The sequence below is a fragment of the Vigna unguiculata genome, chromosome 4, assembly GCF_004118075.2.
Source record: "Vigna unguiculata cultivar IT97K-499-35 chromosome 4, ASM411807v1, whole genome shotgun sequence".
NCBI classification, from domain to species: domain Eukaryota; kingdom Viridiplantae; phylum Streptophyta; class Magnoliopsida; order Fabales; family Fabaceae; genus Vigna; species Vigna unguiculata.
The window spans coordinates 36,211,812-36,235,211 of NC_040282.1; the positions used below are offsets into that span (position 1 = coordinate 36,211,812).

The 23,400-nt window shown below is 28.6% G+C and overlaps 1 protein-coding gene across 1 annotated transcript; it reads right to left on the minus strand.

The window, feature by feature from the left end:
• Positions 1-3,977: 3,977 nt before the first annotated feature.
• On the minus strand, positions 3,978-8,284 carry LOC114181738 (receptor-like protein EIX1). Its single transcript, XM_028068272.1, has 2 exons — positions 4,628-8,284; positions 3,978-4,283 (listed from the first exon to the last, which is right to left on the minus strand). The coding sequence occupies exon 1, from the start codon at positions 8,232-8,234 to the stop codon at positions 4,644-4,646; it is 3,591 nt and encodes a 1,196-aa protein (XP_027924073.1). The 5' UTR covers positions 8,235-8,284; the 3' UTR covers positions 3,978-4,283; positions 4,628-4,643.
• Positions 8,285-23,400: the final 15,116 nt, after the last annotated feature.

The following is a 23,400-nucleotide window of genomic DNA, read 5'->3' on the forward strand; positions in this document are numbered from 1 at the left end:
GATTGGGTAGGTGTTATTATTTGAAAACTCCTAAGGTATACACATAAATAAATAAATAAATAAATATAAATAAAATGGATGAGACGGTAAAAAAACTTTATTATGGAATTCGTAAAGAAGTCTATGATATATCAATAAAATTTTACATATTTTATCATATGCAGCGAAAAACACAAAATTGCTAAATTTCATAATTTAGGATTATACTAATTTGAGAGAAATATCGCAATAGAAGAATCATGAATACACAAATAATAATAGGATACTAATATTGATTCATGAGAGATATTATGATAATGTGTTTTTTAATCTTTATGTTTTTCCAATATTTGTTTCCCCATTTATCTTTTTAGCTTTCTTTCTACCCTCATGCTTTTTTGATGACGTACTGTGAATGAACATTAAAGACAAAATTCTACTTCTTTTTTGTCATAGTTGATTTTTATTTTATTTTTTAAACAATAAATATATATAAATAAATATAAATAAAATGGACAAGACGATAATAACCTTTATTAAATTTAATATAAATAACATAATAATATATAAATATAATTTTAAAAAATATATAATTTTTTAATATATATATATACACATATATGTATATATAAATTAAAAATTTTGGAAGAATTGTGGCTCCTTGTGTCACAACAACAATGGTCTGCCCTTGATTAATATGAAGTTAATTGAGTCCATGATTTTCTATGGTATCGATTAGTTGATGAATCCAAAACGCATCGCATAATCTAATCTAAGCTTTGAATCGAAATCCTGAAACTGGGATCACAAACTCTCCTTTGTTCATCAATTTTATTATAGTGAGTAATACAACATGGTCCATTTCAATAAACAGAACATCAAGACAAGTGGATAGCCCGAATGGATGAAGGATTTCACTTTTTAGTTAACACAAAAATATTATGCATTTTATTTTCCTTGTACGTCCAGGGGATTTTGGCCCAAAAAGAATACCCTATTTAGGGTTGTTGCTTGTTAAAATAAAGTTGTTGCTTGTTAAAATAAAACAGAGAACCATTTTGCTATACCAAGTTTCCCTTTTACTCTTATCCTAGTATAATTATTGCAAAATCCTAACATTGGTGTTGTCATTGTTTCCTTATTGTAAAATATTTTTAGAAATATTTAATAAAAATGTTAATTTTAGTAAGAATATAACTATAAGATTTATCCAAAAAGTAAATTGAATCTCAAGTTAAGGAAGGACAATATTGTTATATTTTTACAAGTTTTTAAAAAATTATTTACTTATCTCTTTTTTCTTTTTTCTCCTATTCATCAACAATTATTTTCTCATATTTTTTTCATACATTTCACTTTATTTTTGATAAATATAATTTTATTTTATTTATTAACTTAATAACATTACAATATCATCTATTACTAATATAATATTATGTATATTAAAAAAATGTGTACACACAGTCGCGATAACGCCTATATTTACACTAGTATTTGATAATGTTAATATGAATAGAAAATGATTAAAATTAAAATCGTTAGATTTTTTATACATTTAAAAGTTAAAAAATAATTAATGTTTACTTTTTAATAATATATTATTTAAACTAACGTAAGTGTATTACAATTTTAAATAAAATACTGTTTTTAATATTTTATTATTTAGTTTATTAATAATATCATTATATTATTATTATTATATATCATTTTAATTTATCTTATTATTATTTTAAATTATTGACATATTTTTATTTAATTCTTCAATTCTTCATCTTTAAATTTTAATCCTATCTTAAATACGAATATTTTTTGAACTTTATGAATTTTAAATTTCAATTTCAAACTTCATTATCTTCTTTTAAGATTTTTAGAGATTTTAAATTTTAAATTTAATTTTTTTGTTATTATATATTTTAAATTCACGGAATTAAAAAATATTTATAAAATAAATTTATGTTTATTAAACTATAAATAAAATTTAGTATAAATATTTTATTTTGTAAATTGAAATAATAATATTATTATTATAAAAATGTATTTAAGTTGTTTATTGCTTTTTTAAATAATAAAGTATATTTAGTATTATAAATTTAAGTTTTCAAAATATCATTACAATTTAATATAATTATCAAACTAAATAATAATGTTTATTTTTATTTATAATAATTATTTATATATTTGTACCTATTATTTATTATTAGTTATTATTATGAATTATTATTTATATATTTAAGTTGTTTATATCTTGATGTACTGGTTTTTTAAATAATAAAATATATTTAGTATTATAAATTTAAGTTTTTAAAAATATGATTAAAAGTTAATATAATTATCAAACTATATAATAATATTTGTGGTTTCTTTTGAATTTTTTGAATTGTTTTTGTAACTTTTTTGTAATTGTTTTTACATATGTTACTTCACAGTTGTATCACATATCAAAATGATTCTATTTTTGTCATCATATAAAGGTATAGTGTCATATACAAATTTATTGAAGATTAAAAATCAAATAACTTGTCACACATAACTTTAGAAAGTAAATTTCATATTCAAAACAAAACCAAAATTTAAAGTTTCGTATACAATTAATTTAAAAATATTTTTAGAAATATTTAATAAAAATGTTAATTTCAGTAAGAATATAACTATAAGATTTATTCAAAAAGTAAATTGAATCTTAAGTTAAAGAGGGACAATATTGTTCTATTTTTACAAAAATTGGAACTAAAGTGAAACTAAAAAAATAATATAGGGATCAAATTGAATAGTTTTGACACGTGACACGAATGTGAAGTAACATGTGTACAAAAAATAAAAAATGATAAATATCTGAAAAAATTAAAAATAAAAAAAATTACAAATTGACTCATGACGTTGACTTTAACATTATTTAGTTAAACTAATGGTAATGACCAAATTGAATCATTTTAAAAAAAAAACTAGGACCAAATTGAGAGAGAGAAAAACTTGAAGACGGATTTGACACTTCTTAACAAATAGAAAGACCAAAAGTATAATTTAATCTTCTAATTATTAGAATCATATTATTCTTTTCTCTATCAGAAACAAATGGTAGAAAAGATAAAAACAAAGAGTAACAATGAAAATATGTTTTTAGGCTCCCTTTTTCTTCTTTATTTTTTTTTCCTTTTTTTCACTTTTTTTCATATTTTTTTTATTTCTTGTTTTGTTAGAATTAAGTTTGAAAATTTTTGATTCACATTTTTTATTTATCATTACCTAAAATACATTTTTATTTATTTATTTTTTCAAAAATAAATTTATTTATTTAAACAAAATTGAATATTGACAGTGTCGATGGTGGAAAGTATGCATGTAAGATGATCACTTAATTTTTGAAAATGTAACAACTATTAACCACTATAAATTCAATGTCCACAAAAATAACTCCAGCCACAGGTTTGCAAAATATATAACATAGTTCATCACTTAAATCAACATAACTCATATTTTAAAATAATTGGTGACTTACGTCCTAATACAATACTAGTAATCTTAAAATTCATGGCATGCTAAACTTTTGCAAAAAATAACTTTTAAAGTGCTTGCTTCGGTGAAACCCAACAAGAATAATGCCTATATAATACACGGTACATTCAATTTAATGAAGCCAATAGTCAAACCATTAAGCATCAAACATGTTCTCTGATTAGCAAATGTCCAATAAGGATCAAACACCAATTTCAAGGATAATAAACTACATCAACTCTTACACACTGAAAACCGTGTCCACAACATGCATTTTGATCTACCAAATTTCAGAAACAATTACGACATCAAATAAAAACCTAACCAAGTTTATCGTACCCAGCCACAAAAGAGGCAACAAACACAGCCCCAAACACACAAGAAATCGAAACCAACATATCACATTTCAAAATTAAAAAATCTGTTTTTACAAACTAAAACAAAGCATAGGCAAAGTAAAACTAACACACACAACCAATGTTTCAAACTTTATTGATAATCCTACGTCAACTAGAAATAAGACCAATTTAAAATATATAAGTGAATATAATTTTCACCTTACAAGTTAGTCTTATGGTTCGAAAATCACACATAAACGATACTGCCAGCATAACGAAGGGAGGACTACCTCAAAAAACCATTGTTGCCACTATAACGGTGAGGGAGGCGCAACTAAAACCCTGTCACACGTAGGGAGTATTACAAGGTGGATTCGTAGTGACCAAACCGACTTTGACCGTCCTTCACGAAGAGTGACAACACAAAACTTTGGAGAAGCACAAACACGGAGCAAACACCACTATCACGACTCCCTGACCAACACGCAAAAGCAAACTTTGACGACATTGTGTATATATACAATATTTATAGGACTCACCAATGAGATAATTTATTTAAACTTTTAAATATGCATTTTTAAATAATCACTTCTTTAAAACCCACTTATTTAAAATATACAGATTCCACAAGCATATAAAGAAAGTATAAGCCTATTTACTTTATTGACAAATAACTTATTTTAAAGAATAATCATAAAAATGATTCAAGATACTATCATTATTTATTAATTTTATTTTCATCTACAGATATATAGAAGTAAAAAAAAAGACTTGTGTGAAAGACCAAATAAATTGTACAAGGAGTATAATATCATTACCTTATCCACCTTAGTATTAACGGAAGACTGCTACTTTGACATAAATATTGTCCGCTAATTTGTTCAAGAACTTGAAATAGGCATGTCTCCAGGAACGCTCGAATAAAATTGAGAAGAATACCATCAAAAAGCTTATCACAAATCCAAATGCCATACTGATGAGAAAATCATTATTAAGAAATGAATATTCATCTTGATGAATTTTAAGATTTTTATCTTGTGCCGGTTTAATACACAATTTCTCAAGTGGTAGTCCACAAAGATCGAGATTATTTTCATAACTCGATGCATTGAAACTTTGCAATTGTGTGCCAATTGGAATTTCTCCGGATAGATAGTTATGTGATAGATCTAACATAGTGAGTCGATTGATTTGAGCAAGACTAGTAGGAATTGAACCAACTAGTTTATTTCTTGAAAGATCCAAAAATTCAAGTGATGCCAGTTTTCCAATATTTGAAGGAATTTTTCCTATTAAATTGTTTCTTGATAAATTCAATGAAACCAATTCAAATAAATCCTCTATTTCCATGGGAATTTCTTTGGAGAAGTGATTGCTTGAGAAATCGATGCTTTTTAAGAGAGATAGCTCTTCGTTCATGAACATTTGTTTTGAACCTTTCCACATCAAGATTTCATTCAACTCATACGAATTAGTGCCTCCAAGTTTGCCTATGTGGTAACTATAATGATGGTATCCTTCTGAAGACGTCTTTTTAGCCATTGCAACAAAATTTTTTATACATTTAGGAATTTTCCCAAATAAGTAGTTGATTGAGAGATCCAATAGTTGAATGTTTCTGAGATAGCAAATTTGTATTGGTAAAGTTCCATACAAATTATTACTTCTTAAGCTTAAAAATTGCAGCTTTTTTAAACTACTCCCAATCCAAGCAGGAAAAATTCCTGATAATTTATTTTCTGCCATATCTAACATTACTAGTTTTGTGCAACTTCTCAAAGACAAAGGAATTCCACTTGTTAAGTTATTGTTTCTCAATAACAATGCTTGAAGATCAAAAAGTGAACCCATTGAAGTAGGAATTTTTCCTGAAAAATTATTGTAACTTAGATCCAAATAAGTTAATGACTTGAAATGACTCCAACAATCTGGAATTTGTCCAGATAATCTATTATTTGAAAGGTCTAACTGGTACAAAGTCTCAATTGTACCATTCAAACATAAAAACAAACTAGAACTTGAGAATTTATTTTTTGACAAATCAAGGACTCCAGAATTTCGTAGAAATTGAGGAATAGGACCATCAAATTGATTTGATCCAAGTGACACATAGTGTAAAAGATACTTTGGTGGAAAATTAGGAATTATACCTCGTAAATTGTTGTATGAAATATCCACACTTATCATTTCTTGTAATTGTAAATTAGCCCAAAACCATTCTGGAACAACATCTGATATTGAAGCATTTGAAATGTCTATATAATAAAATTTATTTTGTGTCTTGAGCCATTTGGGAAATGTTGGACCTAGCTTGCAAGATCGCAAGTTTATAAAGAACAGCTGAAAAGGTGGGACCCAATTTTGGGTAAATACCAAGGCCAATGAATTGTCAAATAAATACAATTCCTGTAACTTAGACACATTAGCAAAATGGTAATCAGTGAGCACACCTTCTAAATAATTTGAATGAATGTCGAGTATCTCTAACTGAGGTGGAAATTGAATATTTCTAGGAATCCATCCATTTAGCATATTTTCACCAACATATAATCTTTTTAAAGAAGTGAATATGGAGAAGTCAGGCAGTGTGCCATTAATTTGATTCATGTTTAGATTTAATTCTTCCAATGAATATCTAGCACATCCTGACAAATGATGGATTATCTTTGGAAACTCTTCACTCAAGCTATTATTTGACATATCCAGTGAACGTAAAGCACATGCATTTCCAAATGATTTTGGAATTCCACCTTCAAATTTATTGGATTGGGTAGACAAATACTCCAACGAAGATGGCAATTTGCTACCTTCAGATACCTTTCCATTTAATTGATTTTCACTAAGATCTAATCCTTTTAGAGTTAAAAAAATTGAAAGGTCAGGAAGGGTACCATTGATCTTATTTCCTCTCAAACTCAACTCTTGTAATGAGTTTCTAGCACATCCAGATAAGTTATTAATTATCATTGAAAACTCTTTACTCAAGCTATTATAAGATATATCCAATGAGCACAAAGCACATGCATTCCCAAATGATTTTGGGATTCCACCTTCAAAAGAGTTTCCCATAATTGAGAGAGACTCCAAGTTAGGCGGTAACATGATGTCTTGAGGTATCTCTCCACTTAAATTATTTTGATTGAGAAACAATTCTTTTAGAGATGAAAACCCTGAAAGCATAAGCAAATTGCCAGTAATTTGATTTTGTGACAAATCAAATTCTTGTAGTGAGTGTCTAACGCAACCACCGGACAAATTACTGAGAATGGATGAGAGGTCTTCAGTCAAATTGTTTGCAGCCATGTTTAAAGAATGTAAGGTGCATGAATTCATGAGGGATTTCAAATCCTTGTCCTTGAAAGAATTAGAGGAGAGGTCAAGGTGCCTAAGCGAATTCATGACCATGACAAAATCACTTGATATGGAACCCTTCAAGAGGTTATAACTAAGATCAAGCTCAACAAGGTTGGAAGTGATGTTTGACACCCACTGAAATACCATTGTTGACGTGAAGGTGTTCCAAGAAAGATCAAGGACAGAGAGGGAAGTAGAGAAATTGAACTTAAAAGATGTGGATGAGAGAATGAAATGATCGGAAAGGCTACAATCAACTAAACTTAGTTCTCTTAGTTTAGGTAGCTTCGCAATCTCTTTCAACCAACTATGAGAAGGATTAGGATTTGATACAGAGCTCAAGTCAAGATGGGTTAAAGAAAAGAGATTTGAGAGCCACTTACCTTCATGGGCTAAGTTAATCCCATATACTGATGCAAGATAGAGCTCATGCAATTGGGAGAGATTTCCAAGTTGAGATGGTATATTTCCTTCAAAATTATTGTAGGAAAGATCAAGACACTGTAACTGGGAGAGATTTCCAAGCTGATGAGGGATTGAACCGTTCAAAGAATTACTAGCAAGATTTAAGTATTTCAAATGAGAAAGAGAGCCGAACTGACTTGGAATTTCTCCGCCAAAATAACATGAAGAGAGATCAAGGTATTTCAAGTTTTTGAGAGAACCAAGAAACTCTGGGATGTGACTGTCTTCAAATAAATTAGAACTGAGGTTCAAATATTGTAATTGTGGCAACTCCATCAACGACTTGTGGATCTCTCCCCTCATATATTTATATTCAGAATCATATTCGTCAGGAAACCCAGCGGGAAGGTGGAGGCCTATAATATGGGAGGTGAGGTTGGTGCAGCGAATCCCCTCCCATTGGCAGCAGTGAGGAGTGGTCCACGAAGAGAGCATGCCGTACTCATCTACGATTGCAGCCCTGAATTGGAGGAGTGCTTCTCTCTCCTCTGGAATGCATCTGATTTTCTGTTCACCGTGAACAACCTGCGACACCACACACACCATAAACATCATCAATCCTAATCGAACTGGATTCTTCATTGACATCGTTGTGGGTGTTATCATGAGAAAGGAAAAGTGACGAATAAAATGCAGTAGTGAGTATTCAAACTGGATAGGTATCGATGACTAAAGCACTCTACATAACCATATATATATAAATCATGAAAAATGATATTTTTATCCGTTTTTTTATTCACTTTTAACTCATTACATTTTAGTGTTGTGATGTGATCAGAATGATTGAATTGATGAATTAAAAATAATAAAAAAATAATTTAAAATATCATTATTCATTAAACATTATATCTATGCACTGTTCATAAATCACCAAACTGAGAATTACTGCGGCTGGCATTCTTTTCTTGAATTCATACTTAGAAAAACAGCAATGACATTTTTTAACATACAATTCAATCCTTGCAACTATTCTAAAATAATTCAATCTATAAAATGCAAAATTACAAAAATTATTTAGCAACACCTTTACAACATTTCCAGAGCTAAATAATATTATTATTTCTATTTCATATTTTACAACTTAAAATTTTGCTATATTAATTACTTTTGCTTAAGTGTTATTAATATCAACCAAAATTTTTACCATAGTTATCGTTTTCCTGTTCTTTCATTACTTTTTATATTTCAACCATTTAAATATGAATTTTTATATTTGCGTATATATTTCTATTCTATTTTTTAAAATCTTTTTAGTGTATAAATGATCTAAAAAATTGTATTAACTCTATCAATTTTATTTTTATCCTGTTTAAAAGCTAATACAAATTACCTAGGAATTTGCATCTTAATTTATTCCGGTATTTTAATGTATCTAAAATAAACAAATATATATATATATATATATATATATATATATATATATATATATTTATTTATTTATTTATTTATTTATTTATAGTTAAGGATTATGACTTAAACTTTAGGTAATTTTCTAGTGTAATGTTTGAACTAAGTTTTAGATATGATTTTTGAGTGTAATGTCGAAAAACAAATTAAGATAACTTCCAAATCTTAATTAATAAAAGTGAATTACACAAGTCATTAAAAAGATAAGAAAATATAATATTAGAATTTTTTTCAATTGTTGAGATTCAATTTCATATGATTTTTATTATGTTTATACTATTTTATGTGAACATGTTTCTATCTAAATAGTTTAATGTAAGTAAAAAGAAATTGGAGAAGAAAACTCGAGCAATCATCACGTCAAACAATAAATGTGGCAGTTGTATGGTCGAACAAAATCAAGAAGACTTTGAAAATTGGGTCATCCGTATTCCACAAAATTTTTAACAATGATATCAGAGTTCAATTTGTGTTGGTGTTGAATTTCTTATAATTTTAGTTGAGGTGGCTACGTAACTTTTTATTTTTTCCATTTTCTTATTATTTTATATTCTAAAATTACTTATAGAATATTACTTTTAAGTTATAATAAAAAATTATTAAAATATCACTGTCCTTGAAATAAATGAACAGGACAAAGTATGTCTGTGGTAGAAACTCATTATAAAACTCACTTATAGTTGATAAAGATATTCTTAAGAATCAAAAATATTAATCGAAAATCTCACATGAAGACATAAAAAATAATTATAACTATTGAGCCAAAGTTTTGTGTTAAAAGGCGGTAGGGTAGTCTTCAATAAAAGCCAGAATCAAAAGCTAGAATTTATCATAAACTTTTATAATGTTTAAAAGCTAATACAATTCTAGGAATTTTTATCTTGACTTCAAACTTTATTTTTGCAATTTACCGAGTCTAAAATAAAAAAGAATATATTTTTTAAATAATGAACGATTGACACTTAAGTTTTAGATATTTTTTAACTGTAATGTCTGAACTATGCTTTTGATATAATTTTTTACTATAATGTTGAAAAACAATTTACAAATAACATAAAAATCTTAATAAAAAGTTACACAGATCTCTAAAAAATAATAAAATTTAATATATTTTTTTTTTCAGTTGTTAGTGAGATTCAACTTCATATGATTTTTAATACTTTGCTATTTTATGTGAACATAATTCTATCTAAATAGTTTCATGTAAGTAAATAAAAAGAAAAGGAAAAGACTTGAGCAATGCATTTATATGACATTCCACGAAAGAAACAAAAGGAGTTGGAAAAGACTTGTAAAAAGCCTGGAAGCATAATGACGTAACAGTAAACGTGGAAATTGTATTGTGAGATGGTCCCTTCCACACCACTTCTCCAAAACAAAACAAAACAAAAAGACTTTGAAAAGTCAGTTACCAAATATCATTATAGTGTTTCTTCACTTTTCAAATAAATCTAAAGTACAATAATACTTAAAAGATAACTTCTTTTATGCTTCATAACTTAGAAAAGCTAGATATGTATTAACTTGCTGACAGGGGTGCCCGATTTACAAATCCAAATAAGTTCGTATTTTGGTATGGCAAAAAAGTTCGTGCTTATCAATAAAATTCGTAATAGGTAGGAAATGAATATATAAATAGATATTTATGGATAATGAATATAAGTATTTTATATACTTGCATATTAACAAGGCAGGTACGAGTATCTAATATCTGTATCATGAATACCTATATCCGTTATTATATAATTTAAATTAAAAAAATATGATTAAAATATTAATACATTGATCTTGAATGAGTTATATTTGATCAATTAGTTTTACGAAAATCTTCATTTATTTGTAAATGGTCATTTAACATTATTTAAATGGATTATTTAGATTTTGTTTAAAATTTACGTATGTTATGTATTGTATTTTATTTGAATTTATATTTTACATATGTTGTTGAATATTTTTATTTTATTGTAAATATCCGCGGGTACCCTTTAATATTTGTGGATATTAAAAAAATATGTGGGTACCCACATTACAAATACCCAATATAAAAACTGGTACGGGACAAATATTTATCCAACAAGTACAATACGAAAAAACTATTACTTGTATTCTACCTCCACGAGAGAACTATTACGTGTATGTACGTATCCTGATATCTCTATTCGTACTGAACACTACTTTAAATTTTTACATCTTAATATCTATATATTATTTGTATCTTAATATCTAAATTCGTACTAAACATGATTCTATCTAAATAGTTTCATGTAAGTAAAAAAAAAAAAAAAACTTGGAGAAGAAGACTCGATCAATCATCACGTCAAACAATAAATGTGGGAATTGTATAGTGAAACAAAATCAAGAAGACTTTGAAATTTGGGTCATCCGCGATGAGTCATTGGTTATCCTCCACAAAATTTCTAACAATATTGTATCAGAGTTAGATTTGTCTTGATGTTGACTTTTAAGACCAAAGCAAATACAAGTTAGTTAAAATTAATATTACGCTTAGGGTTGTCATTGGTTCGTATAATCATAAATCAAGATCATGGAACCGTGACACAGATAGTAAATTTTGCTTTTTCATACAAACATAACATATATCATCAACCACACATCAACAAAATAAAATTAATTCCCGTCAATACTTTAATCAAATTTTAAGTTTATAAAATTCATCATCTTTTCAATACATCATTAAACTTAATTTATCTAATATAAATCATTAAACTTAAAACAAAAACCAAAAGGATTTTCTATCTCCTCATGGAGCACATTAATAAAAACATATCCTCTTTTAGTAGTTGAATAACAAGAATATCATCTTCTTTACCACCATATTGAGTTTGACAGGTATGATTATTGGTTTTTAGTAGAAGTAGAAAATAATCAAATTTTAACCTTTAAAACTTAAATAATAAGGTACGGGGATACGAAGATAATTGAAATGAAATTATATAGGCAAAATAAGTGTTTCATTTTTATCCAAAATTTGTGGCTAAAAGAAAGAAAATTTTAATTATATTAATTTTTAAGGTTAAATATGTTTTTTATCCTTAAATTTTTAGTAAAAATTGGAATTAGTGCCCTCCTAGAAATCTTGAATCAATTTAGTCTCTCAACTAAATAAATGCGTGGATTTAGTTCTTTTAACAAAATTTTATTAAGTTTATTTGATATTTCAAACACATTTCATTATAGTATTTTAGTTTGTTTATACCAGAGGCGGAGCTTATAAGGAGCAGGCGGGGGCCACGGCCCCCCCAAACTTTTCCAATTTTTTTTTTAATTTTTTTAAATTATATGTATATTTTTTTAAATTCTGTATATTTTTAAATTATTTAAATTAAATGTATCTTTTTAAATTATTTAAATTAAATGTATCTTTTTAAATTAGATAGTATTACATTGAAAAATTAATGAAAATTAAATTAATTATTATTTTATTTCTTTTATAAAGTATAATATTTAATGTTAATAAATAAAAAAATATAAAATTAAATATAATAAATCAAAACAATTATTAAGATAATTTTTATTTTTTCTACTTATTATTTTTTGAGTTTTTCATATGTTGTAGTCATCTCTCACCTTTACCTAATTTCTTTTGTTACCAAAGAAAAAAAAAGTTAAACAGAAACTCATTATTTTTGTTCTCATTCTTTATATCTTTTCTTCCATTTTTAAAGAAAAAAACTTGTGTCACTTGACAGTGAAATACTTGTTTAATATTTAACACTATCTTTTATCTCATGACATTTTGTATATTATTTTTTATGAATATAGAAGAGTAAATAATGTATTATGTGATTTTTTATAAACAATTTTTAAGTGGACTTGATTATCATAATTTTTTGTTGTCTCTTAATTTTTTATTAGATTATGATAAATTATTTGTTAGTCTTAAACTTATTTTTTAAATAGGTATATTGATGAAAAACAAAAGAATAAATCTATTTTTTAAAATTGATAAAAGAGAAGTGAAGATCAAAACATGACAATATAGTTGGTCACCGCATAACAATGAAATAAAATGTTTGTGATGACTTTTGTATCGATATGTGTACATTAGTAAAATAGAAAATGAATACTTGTAGATAATATGGTTATTTATATTAAAAAAAAAAGGTGAAAAATTTAGTTATGATTGAATAATTTGATAAGTTCAAGAATATGAAAATAATGGATAATTCTTCGTATATGTGAAGTTTCTTTTATAGTTATAACTATACTAAATTATCTATTTATTTTTTATTGAATTAGTAATAGTAACGTTAAATATATAAATTTTAAGTATATTATTTTGGCTCCCCCAATAATTTTGGTCAAGATCCGCCATTAGTTTATACCATTTGACACATTTTCACTTCAATATTAGTTAAGAAACGTGTTTGAAACATCAAATAAACTTGAAAAAATTTGGGTTTAAATGACTAAATCCACGCATTTATAAAGATGAGAGATTAAATTGGTCCAAAATTTTTAAGAGGGACTAATTCCAATTTTCACTAAAAGTTAAAGGACCAAAAACATATTTAACCCTAAGTTTTAATTGAGTGTTGTGGTGTTGCAACTTGTATTAATTTTTAATTGGAAAATAAATTTTGATAATAATTATATTAATTTTTAATTGGATAAAATACAGTGATAACACACCTAAAAATAGAAAATTTTAATTACATTAACTTCTAGTTAGGCTTAGGCTTAGGTAGGTTTAATTTAAGTTGAATGCATTTACTCAAGAAGATGAAGAAGCGATCAACAAAAAGTTTTAAAAGATGTAGATTTATATCATTTTACGATTTTGTAGGATGATCTTACCCATTTTACTATGTACGATTATATGTATAATCTAATTCGTACATACTATGTAAAATTATAGAATCTTACTATTTAAATATTTTGATTTTGACTAACTTGCAAGTATATTTTGTTGGGATAAGATCCATCAAGAATTACATTTAGAGGAAAAACACATTGAAATAAATGGACAGAACAAAGTATGTCAATATTGTGATAGAAACTCATTGTAAAACTAACTTAGTTGAGGAAGAGATTCTTAGGAATCAAATTATTATTCGAAAACCTCACATGAAGACATAAAAAATTTGAATGACATATAGAAACAATTATAACTAGAGCCAAAGTTTTGTGTTAAAGGCGGTATAAGTTATTTAAAGGTTTTCACTCTTCCCGCTCTATCCCAATAAAATAAAAACCCAGCAGTTTATTGTAGGGTAGTCTTCAATAAAAGCCAGAATAAAAAGCTAGAATTTATCATAAACTTTTATAATGTTTAAAAGCTAATACAATTCTAGGAATTTTTATCTTGACTTCAAACTTTATTTCTGTAATTTACTGAGTCTAAAATAAAAAAGAATATATTTTTTAAATAATGAACGTTTGTCACTTAAGTTTTAGATATTTTTTTACTGTAATGTCTGAACTATGCTTTTGATATAATCTTTTTACTGTAATGTTGAAAAACAATTTACAAATAGCATAAAAATCTTAATAAAAAGATACACAAGTCTCTAAAAAATAATAAAATTTAATATATTTGTTTTCAGTTGTTAGTGAGATTCAACTTCATATGATTTTTAATACTTTGCTATTTTACGTGAACATAATTTTATTTAGATAGATCATATAAGTAAATAAAATAACAAAGGAAAAGACTATCCCTTCCCCTACGCGGAAATTTTCATGAAATGCATTTATATGACATTCCACGAAAGAAACAAAAAGGGTTGGAAAAGACTTGTAAATAGCCTGGAAGCATAATCACGTAACAGTAAACGTGGAAATTGTATTGTGAGGTGGTCCCTTACACACGACTTCTCCAAAACAAAACAAAACAAAAAGACTTTGAAAAGTCAGTTATTCTTTGGTAAACCAAATATCATTATGCTGTTTCTTCACTTTTCAAATAAATCTAAAGTACAATAATACTTAAAAGATAACTTCTTTTATGCTTCACAACTTAGAAAAGTTAGATATGTATTAACTTGCTTACAGGGGTGCTCGATTTACAAATCCAAATAAGTTCATATTCTGGTAGGTCAAAAGAATTCGAATGAAATTTGTAAAGAATAGAAACGAATATTACAAATAGATACGCATGGCACGGGTAATGGATACATATATTTTATATATTTGGAGATTAACAAAGTAGGTACAGATATCTAGTATTTGTATTTATGGATACTCGTACTTATATACTGTAATTTAAGTTTAAAAAAATATGATTAAAATATTAATACATTGATCTTAAATGAGTTATTTTTTATCAATTAATTTTAAAAAAATCTTCATTTCTTTATAAATGGTCATTCAACACTATTTAAATAAATTATTTAGACTTTGTTTAAAATTTATGAATGTTATGTATTGTATTTTATTTAAATTTACAGTTAAAATATATTGTTGAATATTTTATTTTATTTTATTGTAAATATTTGTGGGTACTCTTGGATATCCATAGATATTAGAAAAATATGCGAGTATCTGCATCACAGATACTCGTACCGATATAAGAACGGGTAAGAGATGAATATTATCCAGTAAATAAGATACGAGAGAACTACTATATGTATCCTACCCACCCTGACATCTATATTCGTACTACTTTAAATTTTGACATCTTAAATTATGTTAGCATCTCAATATCTATATATTATTTATTATCAAGGAATAAAAAAATATATTACTATATAAGAATGAAAGTTCATAATTTTGTAAGGTTTTGAATTAGAAATAATATTAAATCTTTTGTGTCAATTGATTTCGTGTCTCATTTATATATTCAAGAAAGTGTTGAGACTCTATGCGATAGCAAATGTGGTTGTGTAAAGGAGGAAATTTTTAGGATGTGTTGAGACTTAGTGTTGATTGTCGTGACAAGAGTGTATGACCATACTAAAACCCTTTGGATTTGTATTATTCTCACATTCAATTTCATATGATTTTTATTATGTTTATATAATAGTTTCATGAAAGTTAAAAAACTTGGAGAAGAAGACTGGAGCAGTCATCACGTCAAACAATAAATGTGGAAATTGTATAGTGGAACAAAATGAAGAAGACTTTGAAAATTGGGTCATCGCATTACAGAAAACGAAATACAACACAACCACATAACTCAAGTTTAGATCCTACGTACGTAGTACAAGCCTACCAAAAGAAGAGTCAAGTCAAGATATGAGAGAAGACAAAATCATATTCATATTATTATTGGTTAAAATTAGCCTTTTATTACTTTAATACCATCACATACACTCTCAAACAGAAAATGTTTACGAGAATTATCTGTTAGATTATGAAAAGAAAAATAATTTTGTGTTAATTTTTCAATCAAAAACATATCATATATATATATATATATATATATATATATATAGTTGTCTTTTTCTTACAGTTTTATATTAATTCATAAATTAATGTTAAGTTATGTAAATATAAATAATCCAATAATAACTTCTTCTTTTTTGTTTTAAAAATTTCCTTTTTTAATAAGCACAACAATATTTGTGACTTTCCTATCTCAAATAGTTTCTCTTAGCAAATAAAATTTCAAAAATAAAAGATAAAAGAATTCATGTATATTATATAGTTAAAACACAGAAATAAAACGGGGTTTGCATTAGAAGTATAATATGAAACTTAGCTTGTTTGAATGATTTGAGAATTGCGTGGTAGTTGTGTTTGGTAGGTGAATAGAGTCTAGGGTGCAAAGATTCAAATACTATTAAAAATAATAAATGAAGCACAACGTTACTCACAACATCCTATATATGTCAATTGAAGAAACATAAATTTTACTCAGATACCACCATTTTATTTCTTTTAGTATAAAATTGATATAAAAAATTAAATTAACTCTATCAAATTTATTTTTATCATTTTTAAAAGCTAGTACAACTATCTATCAAATTTATTTCTGTCATGTTTAAAAGCTAATACAATTATCAAGGAATTTGTATCTTGACTTAACATTTTATTTCAATAATTTACAGTATCTAAATAAAAGGAATGTGATTTTTTAACTAACTATTATGACTTAAGTGATAGATATTTTTTTACTGGTGTTTGAACTAGGTTTTAGATAAACAAATTACGATACAATAAAATCTTAATAAAAGTGAATTACAAAAGTCATTATAAAAAAAAATCTAATATTTTGTTTTCAGTCGTTAGTTATATTCAATTTCATATGATTTTATTATAATATTTGATGTGAACATTATTTTATTTAGACAGTAAATAAAATAATGTTCAAAACTTAGAAAAGAGTTGAGCAATCCCATTCCAGAGTGGAATTTTTTTATGGAGTGTATTGGCCATATCACATTCCACGAAGCAAATAAAAAGACTTGTCAATGACTGGAAGGATCATCACGTAAAACAATAATTGTAGGAAATTGAAAATTCTCATTACAGCAAACCTAAAAAAAGAAACCAAAGACTTGTCATAATCACTTAAAAACAATAAATTTGGGGATTGAATACCACAAGGTTTTAGTAAAAAACACAAAGTATAACTGGTTTGAGTTGAATAAAAGAGTGTTTGGGTTCCATGAAAAGTATAAAAACATATTTGATGTCAAAAATAGTATGTATCTAAAGTGTTAAAATTGGATTAAAAACATATTCAGGCAAGGGATGATTTCAAAATTTAAAAGACGTGTTAAAGTCAAATTTTTCCACCATTCTTCGTGTCTTGTTGATGCAAATTTTATTTATAAAGATACAATCAAACATGTTTTAGGAATTTTCTTTAAATGTGTTCTCGTATATCCAATAATTCTCACATCACTTAGAAGTTGAAGTCAAGTCCAGTTTAAATACTTATTTTTTCCTCCATCTTCCGAGGTGCTTTTTAAGAACAAAATCGGGATGGAGCTCCACTCCAAAGAAGACTATACAACACTACAAGAAAATATCTCATTAATAACCAATTTTAGTGACCAAAAGTTGTTAGTTACTATAATGACCAATTTAGATACTGATTTACAAAATAAAAAATTATTGATTACTAAAATAGTTACTATTATGAATAAAAAATTATAATTAGAGACTAAATTAGAAATCAATTCCCTTGGTAAAAAAAACCTTGGTAGCTAATGTTTAGTGACCAATTTCTTTTGGTAGCTAAATTTTAAAACCCAATTTAGAGAGTAATTATAATTTTTTTATTCATAATAGTAACTATTTTAGTAACCAATAGTTTTTTATTTTGTAATTTGATATATAAATTGGTCATTATAGTGACTAACAACTTTTGGTCACTAAAATTAGTTGTTAATAAGGCATTTTCTTGTAGTGTAAGAGAGTTCCAAAGGAGTTACATCTTTGCTTCAACACTTAAAAAGACTTAGCTCCTCAAACTAGATGAGAACATTACAACATATGGAAGAATTGTCTCTTCTTTTACCCTCAAATAATGTTTACTAAGTACAAGGGAAAGTGTCTACAAAAACTCTATAGGAATCTCTTAAAAGAACCCTCACAAAAAGTCTCTCTAAACAAGGGTGCAACTCTGTTTTTATAAATTATCCAAGACAGTGTCAGTAATGCACTTGTGGCTCCAGTTGTATAGTTTCCTCCCTAGGTGGGTTTCTTATATGGATCAAGCCTCATACTTCAATGTTGTAGTTCCTGAAATAACTTGCTAAAGAAGGGATCTTCATGGCTTAGCCTAAGGTTTTGTGCTTGAGGTTTTCTTCTGCAATAGGTTTGCTAGTGTGGTGGCTTAAGCCTCAACTTTACCTTCCAGTTGCACTGATGTCAGTTTTGCCTAGAGTTGCTTGAAATTTATTCATTTTCTTTATTTTTGCACTTTGACTCTTTCTTGATACTAGGAGCTGCAAATTAAAAGTTAGAGATTATACATTAATTAAAAATGTAATCAAATTATTACATATAAATAATTTTATCATAGTATAAGAGTTTCTTAATTTTTTTAATAAGTAGTTGATTAAATATAACAAGTATTGGTATATTTATTGAGTACCATAAAAATAAGAAAAAAAAATTACAATATTAATACAAAATTTAATTTTGCTAGTTTTGTTTAATCTTCATTAATAATTAAGATAATTGAATACGTATTTGATTTTAGTCATATGTATTTATTAAAGTAAAAATGAATGTCAATATGCAACAATTAACAAAAAAAAACTGAAAGAATTCTAAATTTGCAAAAGTAAAAAACAAATGTTTTAAATTTTTTATGAAGATTTGGATGAGTCACCACCTGATGATCAAAAATTTGAAAATGAGATTCGAGAGAACTCAAGACGATTCACTTGTGCGAGCTTAGCGAATTTGATTACCAAGTGTTTGGGTTGCCCGACAATTGGTAATGTCGTTGAGTTAAAATATTTTCTAAAAAATTAGAGGACTCAAGATGGTTAGGTCGCTAGACGAGATATGACCTCATTAGGAAAAATTCTTAAATTTTCACTCCGTTACTTGGTTGATGGGTAAGTCAGTTTTCTCGCTGAACGAAAATATTTTCATAAAATCCAAAAAGCTCAAAGGAAATTGGATACTAAGCGAGTCAAGTACTCGCTGCGCGAGATCACCTCTTGGAGGAACTTGGTGGGCAAATGATGAGGGTCATTAGGTGGGTGTTATTATTTGAAAACTCCTAAGGTATACACATAAATAAATAAATAAATAAATATAAATAAAACGGATGAGACGACAAAAAAACTTCACTATGGAATTCATAAAGAAGCCTATGATACATCCATAAAATTTTACATATTTTACCATATGCAGCAAAAAACACAAAATTGCTAAATTTCATAATTTAATGTTATACTAATTTGAGAGAAATATTGCAATAGAAGAATCATAAATACACAAATTAGGGGTGGGCAAAAAATTTAATTTTCTTGATCCAATCCACTTTTGCTTCAATCCACTCCATTTATAATCCATTTTATTAAAAATCTAATCCATTTAAAATCCATTTAATGGATATGGATTCCAATCTAATTTACATTTTATATATTTTATGGATTGGATATCCATTTTATAAATCAAGATTTTTAAATATGGATAATCCAAAAAATCCAATCCAAATTTTCAATTTAAATTTTTAGTTGGGTTAAACTAAAAGTTGAGATGAACTATGCTATATTCAGACTTGGATAGGCCTTGCTCGACGACCTATACGGATCGGACAGGCCCGACAACCATAAGAGGTTGGGCGGGCCTAAAGATATGAACGAGATAGGCGGGCCCGACAAACCGAACGAGTCGATCAGGCCCAATGACCTGATGAGTCACGCGGACCCGAAAACCCGAACGGACCAAGCAGAACCAATGACGAAAACAGGTCAAGCAGCCCAAAGACCCGAACGAGTCAAGCAGGCCCAAAAACCTGAACAAGCCTGACAACCCGAACGGGCCCAAAGACCCAGATGGGCCTGACGACCTGGCGACCCGGATGGGCCTAACGATCCAGACGGGCCCGACGACCCGGACGGGCCCGAAGACCCGTACGGGCCCGACGACCCGGATGGGTCTGACGACCTGCACGGGCCTTACGACCCGGATGGGCACGACGACACGAACGGGCCGGACGACCCGAATGGGCTCAACGATCCGGACAGACCTGACGACTTGGACGAGCCTAACGGGCCTGGCGACCCGGACGAGCCTGACGACCTACACGGGCCTTACGATCCGAATGGCACGATGACACGAACGAGCCCTACGACCCGGACGGGCCCTACGACCTAGACGGGCTCGACGTCCCGGACGGGCCCTACGATCCGGATGGGCCCGACGACTCAGACGGGCCTGATGACCTTGACGTACCTAACGACCCAGACAGGCCCCACGATTCGAACGTGCCCGACTACCTGATTCGGCCCGACTATTTGGACCTGTCCGTCCGGGTCGTCTGGCCCGTCTGGGTCGTTGGGCCCATTCAGGTCGTCCGGCCCGTTCGCGTCGTCGAGCCTATTTGTGTTTTCGGGCCCGTTCGGGTTGTCCGGCCCGTTCGGGTCATCGGGCCCGTCTGGGTCTTTCGGGTCGTCGGGCCCGTCTGGATCGTCCGGGTTGTCGGGTTCGTCTGGGTCGTTGATCCCATCCGAGTCATTCGAGCCTTAATGACACAAGTTTTAAGAAATTCAATTTAAATTTCTTTTATTAAAAATGGATTCTGGATTTTAAACTTGATCCAAATATTTGGATTGGATTTAAATCTTGATCCAAATATTTGGATCTGGATTCTAAAAAAATCCAAACTACTTTTGCTAAAAAAATGGATTTGGGTCAAAAATCTAATCCAATTATTTGGATATAAAATGGATGTGGATTGGATCATTAAATATCCAATCCATGCCCATCCCTAACACAAATAATAATAGGATACTAACGTTGATTCATGAGAGATATTGATATTGTGATAATGTATTTTTTAATGTTTGTCCAATATTTGTTTTCCAATCTATCTTTTTATCTTTCTTTATACCCTCATACTTTTTTGATGATGTACTGTGAAAGAACCTTATGATCAAAGACAAAGCTCTACTCCTTTTTTGTCATAGTTGATTTTTATTTTATTTTTTAAGCAATACATATATATAAATAAAATGGACAAGAAGATAAAAAACTTTATTAAACTTAATATAAATAATATATAAATATAATTTTAAAAAATATATAATTTTTTAATATATATATATATATATATATATATATATATATATATATATATGTATTTATATATAAATTAAAATTTTTGAGAGAGTTGTGGCTCCCCTATGTCACACCAACAATGGTCTGCCCTTGATTAATATGGACTTAATTGAGTCCATGATTTTCTATGGTATCGATTAGTTGATGAATCCAAAACGCATCGCATAATCTAATCTAAGCTTTGAATCGAAATCCAGAAACTAGGATCACAAACTCTCCTTTGTTCATCAATTTTTTTACAGTGAGTGATACAACATGGTCATTTCAATAAACAGAACCACAAGACAAGTGGATAGCTCGAATGGATGAAGGATTTCACTTTTTAGTTAACACAAAAAATATTATGCATTTTATTTTCCTTGTAAGTTTAGGGGACTTTGGGCCCAAATAGAATACCCTATTTAGGGTGGTTGCTTGCTAGAATAAAACAGAGAACCATTTTGCTATACCAAGTTTCCCTTTTACTATTATCTTAGTATAGTTATCGCAAAACCCTAACATTGGTGTTTTCAATGTTTCCTTAATGCCTCACAAACCTCAATTCAAGGAACTGAAAGAACTCTTTCTAACAATCTAGGTGCGTCTTTTAAACATTAAAACCCACATGGAGTCACACGACCATCGCCAAAACACTCTAGAGGAGAAATAAATAAGTCCATTCAATCCTCCCATTCTCTCATAAATCAGGTTTCCGCTTTACCCCGTTCTTGTCACTCTACCTTTTAGCTCCCCTATACAAACCATACATTTTCAATCCATGGTGAATCTCACAACACCACCTCCATACCCTTTTCTCACCAACAACATGAATGCTCACTTTCACCACACCACCACCATGACCACATAAGCTCAACATCATTTTCTCCCACCACTACTTATTAGATTACCCAAGTTACAACTTGCATTCTTTGAAGGTCTTGATCCTCTTGATTGGTTGCTCCAGGTCGAACAATATTACACCTTCTACCAAATACCCTCAAACATAATACTACCTATGATTGTCTTCCACATGAAAGGAGAGGCCCTAGCTGGTTTAAGTGGATGCACCACAAAAACCTATTTACCAACTTGCCACCTTTCACCCGATCTCTTGAACTTTGTTTTGGCCCATCCTCCTACACCAACCACCAAGCATATATTTTCAATCTACAACATGGTATTATCACAACATACAAAGCTCATTTAAAAAAAAATGAAATGTATTCCTTAATACCATCCTTAATTGTTTTCTATCAAGTCTAAAACCTAATATTTGACAAAAACTCACCATACTTAACCTATATTCCCTATCCCAAGATATTGGCCTGACCAAATTATAATAAATGATAAACTGCAAGACTTAAAACCCAAACTTGATCACCCTTTTATCCCTAATGCCACCATTACTCCTTCTACAACCACAACTCGTCCCTCCCATACCCACACCACATCCTCTCACATATCCGTTAAACGTCTCACTCTAACCCAACTCCAAGAGCGTCGTGCCCAAGGACTATGTTACAACTGTAACGAAAGGTTTACACCAGGTTACAAATGTTATATCTCATGTTTTCTATTGCTATTGGATAATCAGGAGAGCCCCCAAAACTATTGTGTTGACCCTACAATCATCATTAATATCCCATACACCATCCACTTTCATTTATCCCAT